Source organism: Colletotrichum jinshuiense, chromosome 3, assembly GCF_051148585.1.
Source record: "Colletotrichum jinshuiense chromosome 3, complete sequence".
Lineage (NCBI taxonomy): Eukaryota > Fungi > Ascomycota > Sordariomycetes > Glomerellales > Glomerellaceae > Colletotrichum > Colletotrichum jinshuiense.
Genome location: NC_139310.1, coordinates 172,357 through 186,656, shown reverse-complemented (window position 1 = coordinate 186,656; position 14,300 = coordinate 172,357). Strand labels below are relative to the sequence as shown.

Here is a 14,300-nt window from a genome sequence, read left to right as displayed (position 1 = left end):
AAGCTCCCGGAAGTGCACCGCACTGCAATGCAAGCGCCTCCCGGCATGGAGGGGATCGGCAGGATAGTTGGGTTTGCTGGCGGTGACATGGTGTAGAGGGATTTAATTGCGCGAAAGCTGCCATAATGAATGTTTTGCTGGGCAGGACGATTGATGAAGAATTGACATTCCCGTGAGATGGCGGTGACTGTGTCGATAAGAGGGTTGTGTTTTTCAGTCTTAGGAGCTTCCTATCTGTCTCTGACCAAAATGCAAAATGGCAGCACTGTAAGCGTAGTGTATGTCCGTATTTGGCAGTGCTTGACCGCGGCAAAGCGCGGTAACACCATTCGGCCGGGTCTTCACCTTTGGAGGCGGCAGCATGACAGGCCACGGTGAAGCATGCAATCATTGAATGGTGCAGGCCACGTCTGTGTCATGACGAAGCAGGGGATGAATTGGTGAATCGGATGCGACTGAACGGCGCCGGGAAGCCAGTGTCTCGGCGACGGCAGGGCTAGAACGTTAGCGATGCAGGCAACCTCGATCGGGGAAGGAAGAGAAGCATCAACTAGCGTTGTCACGTCGTGTTGGTTGGATCATTCGGCCGGGTGTGTGTCGCATCGCCGATGGTTCGCCATGTTTCCTCGGACGAGGGCATGTCCAGGCCAGGCACGCTCGCTCCTGGGTGCTAGACAATTACGGGCTGCCTCGCTTCCGCTAGGCCCTGATGATTTGTCTCACCATGTCTCATTTTCCTGACCGAGTGTAGTCGGTGGAAAAAAAGCACTGATGGCCATGTCAGAGGCCACGGTGCAAAAGGACGATCGGAGCCGGGCGACGGTGAGGTCATGGGCCAGGGACTGTGGGTCTTTTTGATGAGGCTGGAATGCGGCGCGCAGCACAGCAGGTGGGGAGGCCGGCCCGATGGGAGGAGCACACACGTGCGGCAACTTCCCATCAGTCATTTTGCCGTGCATCGCCCGATAGAGGCAGAGGCAAAGGCAGAGGCAGAGGCAGGTAGGGAGCGGCCTTGCCTTCCTCTTGGGTCTGGACGTGCCTGTCGACCTTTGCATGGCGGATCTTTCTTTCCCCTTGAGGCAGACTCATGGCCATCCGTCTCTGGTGATGGACAATGCGCTGCAGCAGGCGAGGGAGGTGCCATCCTCTGATGGCTTCGTAGATTCACAGCTCACTCACTTACTCATCAGTTATCTGTACGGCAGGCTTCGTTGGCCCGTGTATGCATACGTCAATAAGAAGAAGAAAAAAAAAGAATAAAACAAAATAAAATAAAACCATATAGTAGTAACCTTGCGTCTGTCTAGTACCTAGTCCGTGGTGTTTATTTGGTACCTATTTTGGGGGGGGTATATTTTGTTTTGCATGCACGCAACAACTCCTATTCGCCCCAAGCATAGAACAGCACAGCATTGAATTTGTTAGTCGCTCGGCCTCTTTGACGAGCGACGATGCATCAGCGGTCAGAAAAAGAGAGAGACAAAGACAGAGACGGAGACTTCTGTTCGGCGACCCGGTGACGTCGAGCATCTTGCCGCTGATTCGGTCAGTCTGAGGGAGCAATGACGCACTAGACATGGGTGCGCCCCTGCCCCTCCCGCCCGCCCTTCGCTTCCCTTCGTGCCTTCGTGCCTTCCTCCATCCGTTCGCTCCTTCCTCGCACCTTGTACGCCACATCGCCCTACTTGAGTAACTACCTACCTTAACTACCTTAGTAATGCAATGAATGCTGTGGTGGAATTCATGGGTCCGACGTCAGCATTGGCCCGGCTGCTTTCCTGCCTCCTTCCTTCTCTCTCTACACTGCAGCCCACTGATCACCAATGAGCCCTGCATATCTGCGTCCGGGTTCCAGCCGGGCACAGTGGCGCTTTGCAACCTCTGACCGCACCTGAACCCTGCCTGCCCTGCCCTTACCACCGCATCGGTTCTCCAACGAAATGTGTAGGTAGATACTTGCCGTCATGGAGCGCCTCGAGCACCAACCCAGTCAAGTCAATACATCCGAAGACACAAACAAAGAGAAAAACCAACCCACGTCGAGCACCAGCACCAGCTCCCAAGCTAAGCTAGCTTTCTTCTTTCTTTGCCTTGCCTTTGGATTCACAACTCACCCTGACTACATGTGGAAGACGGTAACATGACGGAAACCCACGTACCCTTCCTTACTGTCGTATCGTAGGGCACGGTCAGGTATCCATCCTATGCCTCTGATCTGACCGACCTCCCTCACTCGGTCTTTGGACCCCGTTGACCTCATCTTCCCTCCTCCACAACCTTGCCATTACCATACATACCGGCAGTACATTACACAGCTCGGCTTTGCGCTTTGCACACTCTACCTCGTCTTCTTCCACTCCAATTATCCATTCATCTCCCTCCTACCCCCTCCGACCTTCTCACCTTTGTCCTGCTCCTCCTCCTTCAACCGCACTTCCACATCCTCGCCAAGCATTGCACCAGCTCCCAATACCAAGACCCAGGAGGTACGTAGCTATGCTCGGTCACTCAGTTGACTGACTACAAGCCCCCGTCCATGTACCTACGAAATAGCATCCATCTGATCGCTAGCTTCTGCAGCTCCAACCTAACCTAACAAACTAAACCACCCTCCAAAGTTGGTACCGCCCATCCCGGACTGCCAAATACACCTCACCGTCCTTGCCGGGATCGCTCTCCTCGCCAGATCCGCCGCTCCCCCAGTTATTGGTTGCATGAGGAGCTTTCCTTCCGCCGCCGCCGCCAATCATCTGCTTCACCCTCGACGACTGCTTCGTCCCACCAACCCTGTGCCGTCACCTGTCCCGCCCCGCTCATCGTCACCGGCTTCTTCTCTCCACGCCCACCGGCATTCGCCCTCGCACACTCTTCCTGTACTTAAGCCATCCGTCGCCATGGCTGCCGCCAAACGCAGGAAGTCCGCCACCCCAAATGGACTCCCATCGCCCGAATCCACGAGATCTAGAGAGTCTGCAAAACCTGCCCCCGACAAGCCTGCTCCGCGCCGCTCCGCCCGCCACCTTGGTGACGTAAAACCCGTCACCGAGCCTGGCGCCGCCATGCGCCCCACCCAATCCGACGCGGCCACCGGCCAACCACCGGCAAAGCGCCGCCAGGTCGGCCGCAACAACAACAAGTCCGATTCTAAAGCTGGCGCCATGAAGGAACTCAGCGAGATGGAGAATCGCTTCCAGAACGCCACCAGGACCCAACGCCTGTTCATCGAGTCAAGCATCATTTCTTCGAAAGTTGAAGAAAAGAGCCATGCCGAGAATAATCCTTTCAGGCCTACCATAAACACCAAAAGGTCAGACCCCGATGAGCGCACCCGCAAGGCCGAGGAAGAACGGTCTGGCACCCCTTATCTGGAAACCGCACCCATCGAGGGCCCCGAGGGCGAGGCCGCCGTGGGTGATATTGAGGATGACAAGGCCCACGCCGGCGACGCTCCTGAAAGAGGTGCGGCGAGGGATCCACCCGTGAACAGCGACTACCTGCCTCTTCCGTGGACAGGCAGGCTGGGTTATGTGAGTCCTGCGCCAAGCATGCCAAGGCAGGGGCCTCTTGACTAACATGCTCGCCAGGCTTGTCTCAACACATACCTCCGCGCCGCAAACCCTCCCGTGTTTTGTTCGAGGACGTGCCGAATCGCATCCATCTTACAACACCGGCATCCTCTTGCAGACCCAACCCAGCCCGAGCATCCCACAAAAAACCGCCCTGACGATACGAAGCCTGCAGACGTTGAGCGGGGTCAGAAGTATGTCCAGGAGTTAGGTCTGGCGAACGCCAGGGACATTGTCAAGATGCTCCGGTGGAACGACAGGTACGGAATCAAGTTCATGCGCCTCAGCTCCGAGATGTTTCCTTTCGCTAGCCATGAGGAGTATGGCTATCGCCTTGCCCCCTTCGCCGCCGACGTTCTCGCAGAGGCGGGCAGGGTGGCTGCGCAGCTGGGGCACAGATTGACAACACATCCGGGTCAGTTTACACAGCTGGGCTCGCCTCGTAAAGAAGTCATCACTGCTGCAGTCCGCGACCTGGAATACCATAATGAGCTGCTTACACTACTGCGCCTCCCCGAGCAGCAGGATCGTGATGCCATTATGATCTTGCACATGGGAGGTACCTACGGCGACAAAGCCGCCACTTTGGATCGCTTCCGCACAAACTATGCCAAGCTGTCGCCATCCATAAAACAGCGTCTCGTTCTGGAAAATGACGACGTCGCCTGGTCTGTCCATGACCTACTACCCATCTGTGAGGAGCTGAACATCCCCATGGTTCTCGATTTCCACCACCACAACATCATATTCGACTCGAGTCAGCTACGTGAGGGCACTGAGGACATTAGGCAGCTGTACGACCGAATTAGTGCGACATGGAAACGCAAGGGCATCAAGCAAAAGATGCATTACAGCGAGTCTTGCCCCGGCGCCACCACGCCGCGCGACCGGAGAAAGCACTCGCCGCGTGTGCGAACATTACCACCATGTCCTCCCGACATGGATCTCATGATCGAGGCCAAGGACAAAGAACAGGCTGTCTTCGAGCTCATGCGTACGTTTAAGCTTCCGGGCTGGAATCTCCTCAACGACGTTGTGCCCTATGAACGGTTGGATGAGCCGCGGCCCAACAAGGCCGAGAACAAGAGCAAGAAGCCCAAGAAACCCAAGAAGAAGAAGGGTGCGGAAGAAGACGGGGACGAAGATTTGGGGGAACCCGGTCCCGTCGAGTCTGAAGCGACGGTGATTTCCCCCGAAGACTTCGGGATGGGGGGTCCTATGCGTCGGGTCTACTGGCCCGAAGGCTGGGAGGAGTGGCTTAAACCCAAGAAGAGGGAAGTGAAGAGGCTCAAGTCGTCGATAATCAAGGACGAGACATGACCTATGACGCTGTGACGGGAATGTGGATGATTATACGACTTTACTACTACTTCTGTACACTATCGCCTTGCTATGCCATGAAGACGTCAAACTTTCCCAAGAGTCTCGTCGTCGCCATTATTTATTGACAGTATGGTGCAACTGAGACAGGGCCGAAATGTCTATCGGAGTGGGCTCGTCTCCACAGACTCGATTTACCATTCGAGTGGCAAATCGAACTATTTTGCTTGACTGACGTAGGTTATGGAGACTTCCATGACAAATCCTTTTCGTTCCAAGAAATGACGTTTTCGAACAGAGCATCTAGTCATTCAACTCTCCAATTTCATTTCTTGACTCAAGAAAGGAGCTAAAGAGTTGGATTAATGGGCAAGAGAGGGGGCAGGGCGGCCGCCCCGGCCCCACAGAGCGGAGGACCTCACCCGGTCATGGCGGGCGTACATTTGGGCTGCGTTCAGGGCGCGACGGCCTCGGCGGCGTTTGCTTTGGGGGTTGGCATCGTTTGCGATTCGATGCCCTGTTCTGGCCCAGCTACGAGAATTGATTCAGGCCCGATGTACCTCCCCGAGAACCGGCAATGAAGGGTGTGGGATGATGGGATAATGACCAGATGAATTAGATTGGCGCATAGAGTGCTTTGGACCAAATATCTTGGTCGCCGAACCAACACCCGTTCATTTTCCATTGCTGGACGTCCTTGTGATAGGGCTGCACAACGCGCACCCTGATATTACATCTGGTCCAGGGTTTTCGCAAAAGGCCTGGCCTAGGAGCGAAGAAACCTCGTCCGGATTGGTCACGTTGCTCTGGACAGCGTGACGGCGCCAATCTGCGGGAGTCGCACGATTTGGAGTTTGGGAACAAGACATCATGAGCTCCCCAGCCCCCATGCCACCATGGCATCAAATAGCCAACTTGAATAAGCAGTCGACACTCGCCTGAACACCGCAAAGGTCTTATGAGAACCCTGCCTCCAAATAGAAATCTCATTTCTTCCGACCTGCCCGTGGGTGTACCTCCCCGGCCCCGTCGTCGCCTCTATGACATCCTACGCCTGAAGTCGTCCCGACTCTGAGACGCTTGGGCAGTCGTGTCCGCACACCCGGTCGCGTCCGCGTCCACGGACGTCGAGAGCCCCTAAATAAAATCGTGGGCGATTACGCTCACTTGTTGATTGATTTATGTTTGTGAGAATTTAGGGGTAACATGACGGAAACCATGGAGATGTGCAACATCCACGACCCCAACGTCACGTTCGAGGAGTACCTCTACTGGGCCAGCATCACGCGCGCCGAGGAGAAGGAGGCCAACGAGAGATACGTCCGTGCCCGGGGACCCGTTACGGTGACGAGCGTCATCAAGGATCGGTTCAAAAAGGGCGACGAGCACGACAGGTTCCTGGGAGGGAATGGGGGCGGGGGGGCCACGGAGGACGCGGGTGCTGGCGAGAAGACCGAGGGCGACAAGGCATTACAACCTGCGTCGGTTGGTGAAGACGTCGCCGCCGCTGTGACGCCGGAGGAGTGGAAGAGGGCGAGCCGGGCGATGAGGACGGCTGGCTGGGGCGCCATCTTCTACCTCATCACGACGGATATCCTAGGCCCCTTTTCGACGCCGTAAGCATGCTGTCTCGTTTCCCGACAGAGTCGAAGCTGACCAGACCAGGTGGGCCTTTGCGCAGATGGGATACGGGCCCGGGATTGCCCTCTACACCGTCTTCGGCGTCATGTCCTTTTAGTGAGTCGATCCCCCGTCGGCAGGCTCCCCCTATTCTTCTGGTAAGGATGCGTCAAGCTTGCTGACCGGCCCAACCAAAGCTCCGGCTGGATCCTCTACCAGTCCTTCCTCGGCCTCGACTCGGACCGCTACCCCGTCAAGGGCTACGGCGACCTGTACTTCCGCGTCTTCGGGTCCTGGGCGCGGCACCTCGTCAACTTCGCCCAGGGCCTGCAGCTTCTGCTGTTCGTCGCGGTGCTGATCCTGGGCAACGGGCAGTCCATCTCGCAAATCTCAAAGGGCCCCGCCGGCGGCGCCGGGATATGCTTCGTCGCGTGCCTCGTCATCTTCATGGCGGCCGGGTTCGTCCTCGGCCAGATCCGCACGCTGCAGCGGTTTTCGTGGATCGCGAACCTGGCGGTCTGGATCAACCTTTTGGTCATTTTCATCTGGTGAGTTTGCGACGCTGTCTCCCTGAGCCCCTAACCCCCTTGGTGTCGGCAGCTTGTTTAGAGGGATGGTGTTGCTGATGAAGCGGGCCCCGATCCAGCATGGGCGTCGTGGCTCACTCCCCGCCCAACTTCGCCGCCACTCAGGCGTCCTTTGGCGACGCCTTCGGCCCCGGCCCCGTCGTCACCTACGCCGGCACGCCACCGTCGGGCATGGCCTCGGGCGGCTCCGGATTCCTGGGCTCGATGAACGGGCTCAACCAAGCCGTCTATTCGTACGGCGGGTGCCTCATCTTCGCGGCCTTCATGGCGGAGATGCGCCACCCGATGGACTTTTGGAAGGCCCTCCTCTGCGGCGAGGTCTTCATATACACGTGCTACCTCGTGTTCGGTATATACGTGTACTCGTTCCAGGGGCAGTACAGCTTCAACCCGGTGATCCAGGGCTTGTCGCCCTACGCGTGGCAGACGGTGACCAACGTGCTGAGCCTCTTCACGGGGCTCATCGCCGCCGGGCTGTACGGCAACATCGGCATGAAGGTGCTCTACGTCGAGCTGCTGCAGGGCGCGCTCGGGGCCCCGGCCCTGACCGAGTCGGCGGGCAAGGCGCTGTGGGCGGCCGTCATCCCCGTCTACTGGGCGACCGCGTTCGCCGTCGGCGCCGCCGTGCCGCAGTTCTCGCTCGTCTCGGGCTTCATCGGCGCCCTGTTCATCCTGAGCTTCACGTACACCCTGCCGGCGCTGCTGGGCCTCGGCTTCTGGATCCGCAGGGACGCGATGCTGCCCGAGGAGGAGCGCTTCGACCCGGCGACGGGCGCGTACCGGTACGCCGACGGCGGGCTCCGGCGGTACTGGAGGGGGTTCATGGCGAGGCCCGTCTTCAACTGCTGGAACTTTGTCTACATGCTGGGCGGGCTTGTGACGACGGCGCTGGGGATGTACTCGTCGATCGAGGGGCTGATTGATGCGTTCAACGGCAAGTCTCAGGCGGTTAGCTTTGGGTGTGCTAGTCCGGTGTAGAATGGAATTGAGACAGTTTGTGCACATGATTTGGTTCGCCATGTCGTCCGCGTCGTAGCAAAGATGAAGCGAGTGTGCATCTGACAAGTGATGATGTGAATGGCACTATAATAAGGCTATTACTCCTAAAGCGACTACAATCGTTATCTTCAGATTACAAGATTGTTGCCAAGGTGGTAGATATCTTCAAATTCGAACGACGCCCATCCCCGGCTTAGCTGGGTATCTCTTCATTTATAGAGGCGCACGAAATCACCCAAGTATGTAAGACGTGAATGGCCCCGGGTTTCAAGAGCCATGATCCCGCATCATTTGTCGACGCACTATTTCTCACTTTCCACTGTCGTCTTCTGTCGCTCGTTTCCTCATCTCGTTCGGGGACGGTCTCTTCCGCACCGGTTCCGAATTTGGCGACTGGCCATCCGTCCCCGGTCGATATGCAGTGCCATTGTTGGCTCTCCGAGCTTCCGATGCCGAAGGCCTTGAGATAAATCTCGTCTCTCCGCCAACGACGGCTCCAAAGCGGCTGCCATACCGATCCGAGGAAATCTTCTGCGCTGTGTCCTCCGAGACCGAGCCAATCCACTGCGCTGACTTGTTTGTGGACGTTGCTTTCTTGACGTCAAATAGGTCCGCTAGCGTCGTGACCACCACTTGATCGCTGTCGCCGTCGGCGACCATCTCCCCGACAGTAAATATCTTTTTGTGAGCTAATTGGTCAGACGCCACTCTGCACACCTCCAGACACTGCCTCGAAGTCTCGATCTCTTCCTGCAGCCGCCTTCTCTCGGCGTCGTTTTCGGGCACACCATCCCTTGACAGGGATTCTAAGCGTTCCCGCAGGCGTCCGATGGTCTCGGAAAAGACTTCTCGGTTCCCGTCCAATGCTCTGCGTGTTAGCACCTGCGCCTCGAATTGGGAGCGGGTTTCTGCAGCCGCCGCCGGGGGCGACTGTTGCCTCAGAGACTCTTCCGCCTCTATACGGGACTCGATGAACGACCTCGCGTCTTCGCAGATGCGGAGGCACTGCTCCGTCACCGCTCTCTCGTCCTCCAAATCTACGCTTGCACCAGAGGCATCGCCATTTTGCGCGCTTTCGGTAGTGAACCGCGCCATTTTATCGTCGATGCGCTGTAGGTGGACGTTGAGGTCGTGTACGGTGTCCTTGATCATTTCATTATAGTCCTCAATGACTTTTTGTGAAACCTTTGATGCATGCCTACAAGTTTCGGACAGACGGGGGTTAATGACGTGTCTAGTTGAGACGGTAAAATGGGCCACTGACATTGTAATAGTGCCTATGCCCACTGAGATTGTCGCCTTATATCCGGCCAGAGTGTCCATGAACTCGTTGATGTCTCCCCTCATGAACTCCATCTTTGCCCAATCGAGAATGCTTACTTTGGACTTGCTAGTGAATTCCTCCATGGAGACCTGGAACTCGCGGCAGACTTGGCTGCATCGACTGACAGGGCCCTCTAAGAGGGCCATGGTCGATGACTCCATGTCGACGACCTCCTTCAGCAATGTCAAAATCCCGCTCAGGTCCTTGAGTTCGGCTTCCAGCCTGGCCAACGTCTTATCGCGACCCTTTGAGCGATTGACGGCGTCTTTGAGCGACGTTGTTGCCTGGATGGCGGCCGTGATTATGGCCAGCACCGAAACGGTGATGCTCAAGGGATCCGCCATCGCGAGGACGGTGAGCAGTTCCCCTCGGTTTCGTTAACGAGACTATCCCAGGATTGTAAGCCAGGAAATGGTTCGCGATGTCAGAATGAGGGGAGCCTTCAGTCTGAAATACTGGCTGCAGCCTGAGCCTCGCCGTCTAGTTGAACTGCAATTGGCGGGCATTAGCGCCCTGGTGGAGGCCTGTTGCCCCGAGTCATCCGCTATCATTCGCCAGTGTATGCTTCTCAGTTGGACCGGCCGAAAGAAAAAGATAGTCGCAGCAGAGGCTCCAGCAGAGCGCTACGATAATGCCCGCATTCACGGGGGGGTGGATAGGTGACGAGACTTCTTCTGTCTTCTTAACGTGGCGTTATCTTGTTCCCTCTCATACTATGGCTGTTTACGTGCATGCCGGGCAAGTTTGCAACGGCAGCGTTGGCGATGCATTCGTCGATTGCGGGGTCTGGCGGAGGCTTTAACAGCGGGCCTCAGGCGTTTGGTCGGGTTAGCTTTGGGCGTGTTAGTCGGGCTCTAGTGTAGATGAGATGAGAGATGAGACGGTTTGGCACATGGCTTGGCTACTAATCGTGTGAGTTTCAACTACTCTGTCTTGAAGCGAGTGTGTAACCATCAAGCGGTCAAGTAAACGGGGAGTTCAAACATGAAAACTGGTCAGACGCAGCTTGGAGGAACACATATAAAATTGACTTGACCTGTAGTTGGTTTTCTCATTAACAACAGTTAGAACGCGCCATGCTGGTGCACAATGCTCCCCCTGGTGCATGTAATAAGTCGGTTGGTCAGTTCAACGTTGCCCCGCCTGAGAGTAGTAGCGCGCTGTGACCAACTGAAGTGAGTAATTGGTGGATCATTTTCATCATTCATAAGATGAGTTTTCCTCGTTTCTTTCACACCGAGCAAGGCTTAGCCTTGAGATCTCCCCTTGGTGTAGTTGGTTCATCACGTTCGACTGTAATGGTATATCCACAATAATCGAAAGGTCTCTAGTTCGATTCTGGAAGGGGAGAACCTCATTTTTTGCATGTTTGCCTCATCTCATACTTGAGAGCATAATGCTAGTGGCTAGTGTTTTTTTTTTTTCTTTTTCTCTTTTTCATTTGCCAGGAATGTACCCGTTGGGCAGGCACCCACGGCACCTTGCACCGAGTCTGTTTCATACCGATGCGACCGTGCAAGCGTCACTGGCCTTGTTTCACTGCCCCTCCTTTGCGCGCTCGCAGGCAACCCCGACGCAGGGAGAAGGGCCTCACCGTTCCCCCAAGGTGACACATCAAAACACCAGGAACCGTACACAGTGGGCTGTTGCTGGTGGTGGCGGCTGCGGCTGGCCGGAGCAGCCCAGCCTGTGACACGCAATCGATTGTATTTGCGCTGTAAATGCAGAATAAAGGTTTTTATCCAGAACGAGCGTTGAGCTCCCTTCTCATGAAATCTACCCCCCAAAAATCGCCAATGCTTGACCCAGTGTGTTGAAAGGATGGTCTCTCCCATTCGTGATGCATGTCCCCTATAAACCAAACGCCCAAAAAAAATATGTAAAAAACGACACAGAACCACCGATGCAACCCTTCCCAGAGGAGGGGTCTCATTCAGAATGCTTCAGCCTGCATGCCTCTATGTCTTCAGGCCCACCAAGCTGAGGAATTCGTTCCGGGTCTTCTCCTTCTTCTCAAAGGCTCCCAGCACGCAGCTGGTTATAGTGCTGGCCGTCGTCTTCTGCACGCCGCGCATCACCATGCACAGATGGCTGGACTCCATGACGACCGCCACGCCCTGGGGCTTCAGAACCTCCATGATGGCGTAGGCAACCTCCTTGGTCAGGCGCTCCTGGATCTGGAAGCGTCTGCTAAACAGCTCAGCGATGCGGGGCAACTTGGACAGGCCAATGACCTGGTTCTTGGGGATGTAGGCAATGTGCATCTGTTGCAAACTCTGTTAGCTGGATCCCCCATCAACCTCAATGGGCGAGGAGTCATAGGTGCGCACCTTGCCGGTGAAGGGGACGAGATGGTGCTCGCAAAGGCTGAAAATCTCAATGTCCTTGACGATGACCATCTCGTTGTGGCCCTCTTGGAAGATGGCGTTGTTGACAATGTCCTTGACGTTCTGCTGGTAACCGCGAGTGAGGAACAGCATCGCCTCGGCGTAGCGTCTCGGGGTGTCGAGAATACCGGGCCGGTCCGGGTCCTCTCCGACGCATTCGAGAATCGTGCGAACGGCGCCCTTGAGTTTCTCCAGTCGCTTGGCGGCCTGCTCGGGGGACTCTTCGAGGCGCTCGCGGGTTCCGAGACCTGGACGAGGGGCGCAAGTCAGTCAATGGCTGGCGTGGGGCTCGGGGATGGTGTCATCAGCTTACTGGGGCGGCTCAGGCCGTCAAAGTCAATCACCGGGCTCGGAGACCTTGTCACCGTCCCCTCCGGCTTGGGCTTGGACTTGGACTTCTTGGTCGCCGTCGTGTCGCGCGGGTCGCGCGCCGGCTGGCTCAGGCTCGGGCGACGCTGCTTCTTGGATGAGCGGTCGGAGTGGCCGTTGACCTCGACGGCGTCGTCGTCGCGATCCTTGCGCTTCGATTTCTTGGAGCCCCGCTTGCTGGACTGGCTGGCCGTCTCGGCCTCGCTCACGTCGCTCGACCCGCTGTGGCCATTGTGGCGGCTCTTGCTGTGCTTCTTGCTCTTGCTGAGCTCGGCGCCCTCGGATCGAGTCATTGTGATGTCGAGATGGTGGCGGGATGGTGTTGGGAGAAGGAATTGGGGTGCTCCAGATGAACAAGTCCAGAGAGGCCGACCCGCTCGACTTATGAGCATGGAGGGAAATCGGCGCAGAAAATTCGGTTATGGCCGGCGTTATCTTATCGAGTCATAGCGCCATCCACCGCACCGTGGACGGACGACCCCAGGTGCCCAGGTTGCCGTTCGCTCAAACTCCCAGCGCTGTCAGCACTGGCCACGCCTTGGTTTGAAGCTCCCTAGGAGCCCCACTTTCCCGATCCAGACGCAAGGGTCCTGTGGGATCTGCAAAACAGCTGTGGCTTACTCTACCACTGGCAATGACTGGGGGTCATGTGATTTTATATTTCTTAGTCAGCCGTGCTCATTCTCGGCTTGCTCTGGTTATCCATCCGTCGCGCTTCGACGCCAGCCAGCTTTGCTTGCCGACGTGAATTTCCATCGACGACTTCCAGCACACCCACGCCATTTTGAGAGAAACCACGGCTTGCATCTCCGACCGAACGCTCCTTCAGGTCTTCGCACAGCCGCGACGGCGCCTGCCTTTTCCGTCCCGATTCGATCATCTTCCACTGCTCCTCTACCCCCAAGGCCTTCACGATGGCTTCTCCTCCATACTCCTACTCTCCGACGGCCCTCTCACCACCGTACCCGTCATCCGCACAACTCCCAATGTCGAACAAGAAGCGCGCTTCAGATGGCGGACCCCAGCAGTCCGCCAAGCGCCGCAAGGCTTCAACGCTATCAGTCACCTCAGCAGCTGCGCACCCTCTTCGCCAGACTTCCTTCCCTCCCGAAGCCGGATCCCCGTTCCCGCGGTCGCCCTCGGCGGATGCCATGAGCGTCGTCAGCGGTAGCCAGGTCAGCGCTCCTCCTAAGAAGAAGCGCGGCAGGAAACCCAAGAACCAGACGAACGTGGAAACGAGAGAGCAGACACCGTCGCTCGTTGGCGGGCGTGCACCTACAACAGTCAGCGGCGCGGGCGGGGGAGGCGATGGCCAGGATGACGGTGCCAATGACGATGACGACGATAACGATATGCGGATGGCCTTGGTGGACTCTACGGTGAGGACGCAGGAGCAGAAGCAAGAGGAGATAAGACTCCGTGCCATGCTTGTGGAGTCCTTTGACCCAGAGCAATACGACCGCTACGAGCTCTGGCGTGCAGCCAAACTGACTGAGTCCGTGGTCAAAAGAGTAGGTGTCACCTGCAACCCCGAAACCTCATGCAGCGTCGCGCATCATACTGACACGTCCGTAGGTTGTCAATGCGACCGTGTCGCAATCAGTCCCGCCCAACGTGGCGCTTGCAGTCAAGTCGGTCTCGAAGCTCTTCATCGGAGAGCTAATTGAGAGGGCCCGGGACGTCCAAGGAGAATGGATCAAGGCCACGGGTGAAAAGCAGGCAGAGGTGCCCACTCCACCGCCCAAGGACGAGGCTAGCCAGAGTCAGGCTGCCAAGGAAGACAGGAGAGGCCCCCTGCGCCCGGACCATCTCCGGGAGGCATGGCGGCGCTACAGAATGTCGGGAGACGGAGGCTGGGTGGGCATCCAGGGCTTGTGGCACGAACAACAATCCAGCGGCGTGGAGAGGTTCCCTGTTCGGACCGGCGGTCGACGGGTCTTCAGGTGATGCAGGCGAGGTATCACATTTTTGAGACCCTAGAAACGGGGAGAGACGAATGATTGCAAGGAGGGCTTGGAGGCTTTTACATGATACCCATTCTAACCAACGAGTTAGCTTTACCTTGGTGGCATATAGCCATCAAATTCACACACATTATAGAACTGTGTTAAGAATAATATTTTGCCTC

At 56.8% G+C, this 14,300-nt stretch overlaps 5 protein-coding genes across 5 annotated transcripts; 3 read left to right on the top strand and 2 right to left on the bottom strand.

The window, feature by feature from the left end:
• Positions 1–2,894: 2,894 nt before the first annotated feature.
• EsH8_III_000050 (uncharacterized protein) lies at positions 2,895–4,886 on the top strand (the record flags this gene model as incomplete). The annotated part of the gene is made up of 2 exons (XM_083261775.1): positions 2,895–3,527; positions 3,585–4,886. The coding sequence occupies 2 exons, from the start codon at positions 2,895–2,897 to the stop codon at positions 4,884–4,886; spliced, it is 1,935 nt and encodes a 644-aa protein (XP_083122262.1).
• A 1,218-nt stretch (positions 4,887–6,104) lies between these two features.
• EsH8_III_000049 (uncharacterized protein) lies at positions 6,105–8,071 on the top strand (the record flags this gene model as incomplete). The annotated part of the gene is made up of 4 exons (XM_083261774.1): positions 6,105–6,502; positions 6,552–6,623; positions 6,704–7,054; positions 7,153–8,071. 4 exons carry the CDS (start codon positions 6,105–6,107, stop codon positions 8,069–8,071), a joined length of 1,740 nt encoding a protein of 579 aa, XP_083122261.1.
• A 330-nt stretch (positions 8,072–8,401) lies between these two features.
• EsH8_III_000048 (uncharacterized protein) lies at positions 8,402–9,760 on the bottom strand (the record flags this gene model as incomplete). Its single annotated transcript, XM_083261773.1, has 2 exons — positions 8,402–9,290; positions 9,357–9,760. 2 exons carry the CDS (start codon positions 9,758–9,760, stop codon positions 8,402–8,404), a joined length of 1,293 nt encoding a protein of 430 aa, XP_083122260.1.
• Positions 9,761–11,374: 1,614 nt separating this feature from the next.
• On the bottom strand, positions 11,375–12,465 carry EsH8_III_000047 (GTP cyclohydrolase I; the record flags this gene model as incomplete). The annotated part of the gene is made up of 3 exons (XM_083261772.1): positions 11,375–11,680; positions 11,747–12,051; positions 12,117–12,465. The coding sequence occupies 3 exons, from the start codon at positions 12,463–12,465 to the stop codon at positions 11,375–11,377; spliced, it is 960 nt and encodes a 319-aa protein (XP_083122259.1).
• Positions 12,466–13,086: 621 nt separating this feature from the next.
• On the top strand, positions 13,087–14,119 carry EsH8_III_000046 (TATA-binding protein-associated factor TAF11; the record flags this gene model as incomplete). Its single annotated transcript, XM_083261771.1, has 2 exons — positions 13,087–13,683; positions 13,748–14,119. The coding sequence occupies 2 exons, from the start codon at positions 13,087–13,089 to the stop codon at positions 14,117–14,119; spliced, it is 969 nt and encodes a 322-aa protein (XP_083122258.1).
• Between the last annotated feature and the right edge of the window lie 181 nt (positions 14,120–14,300).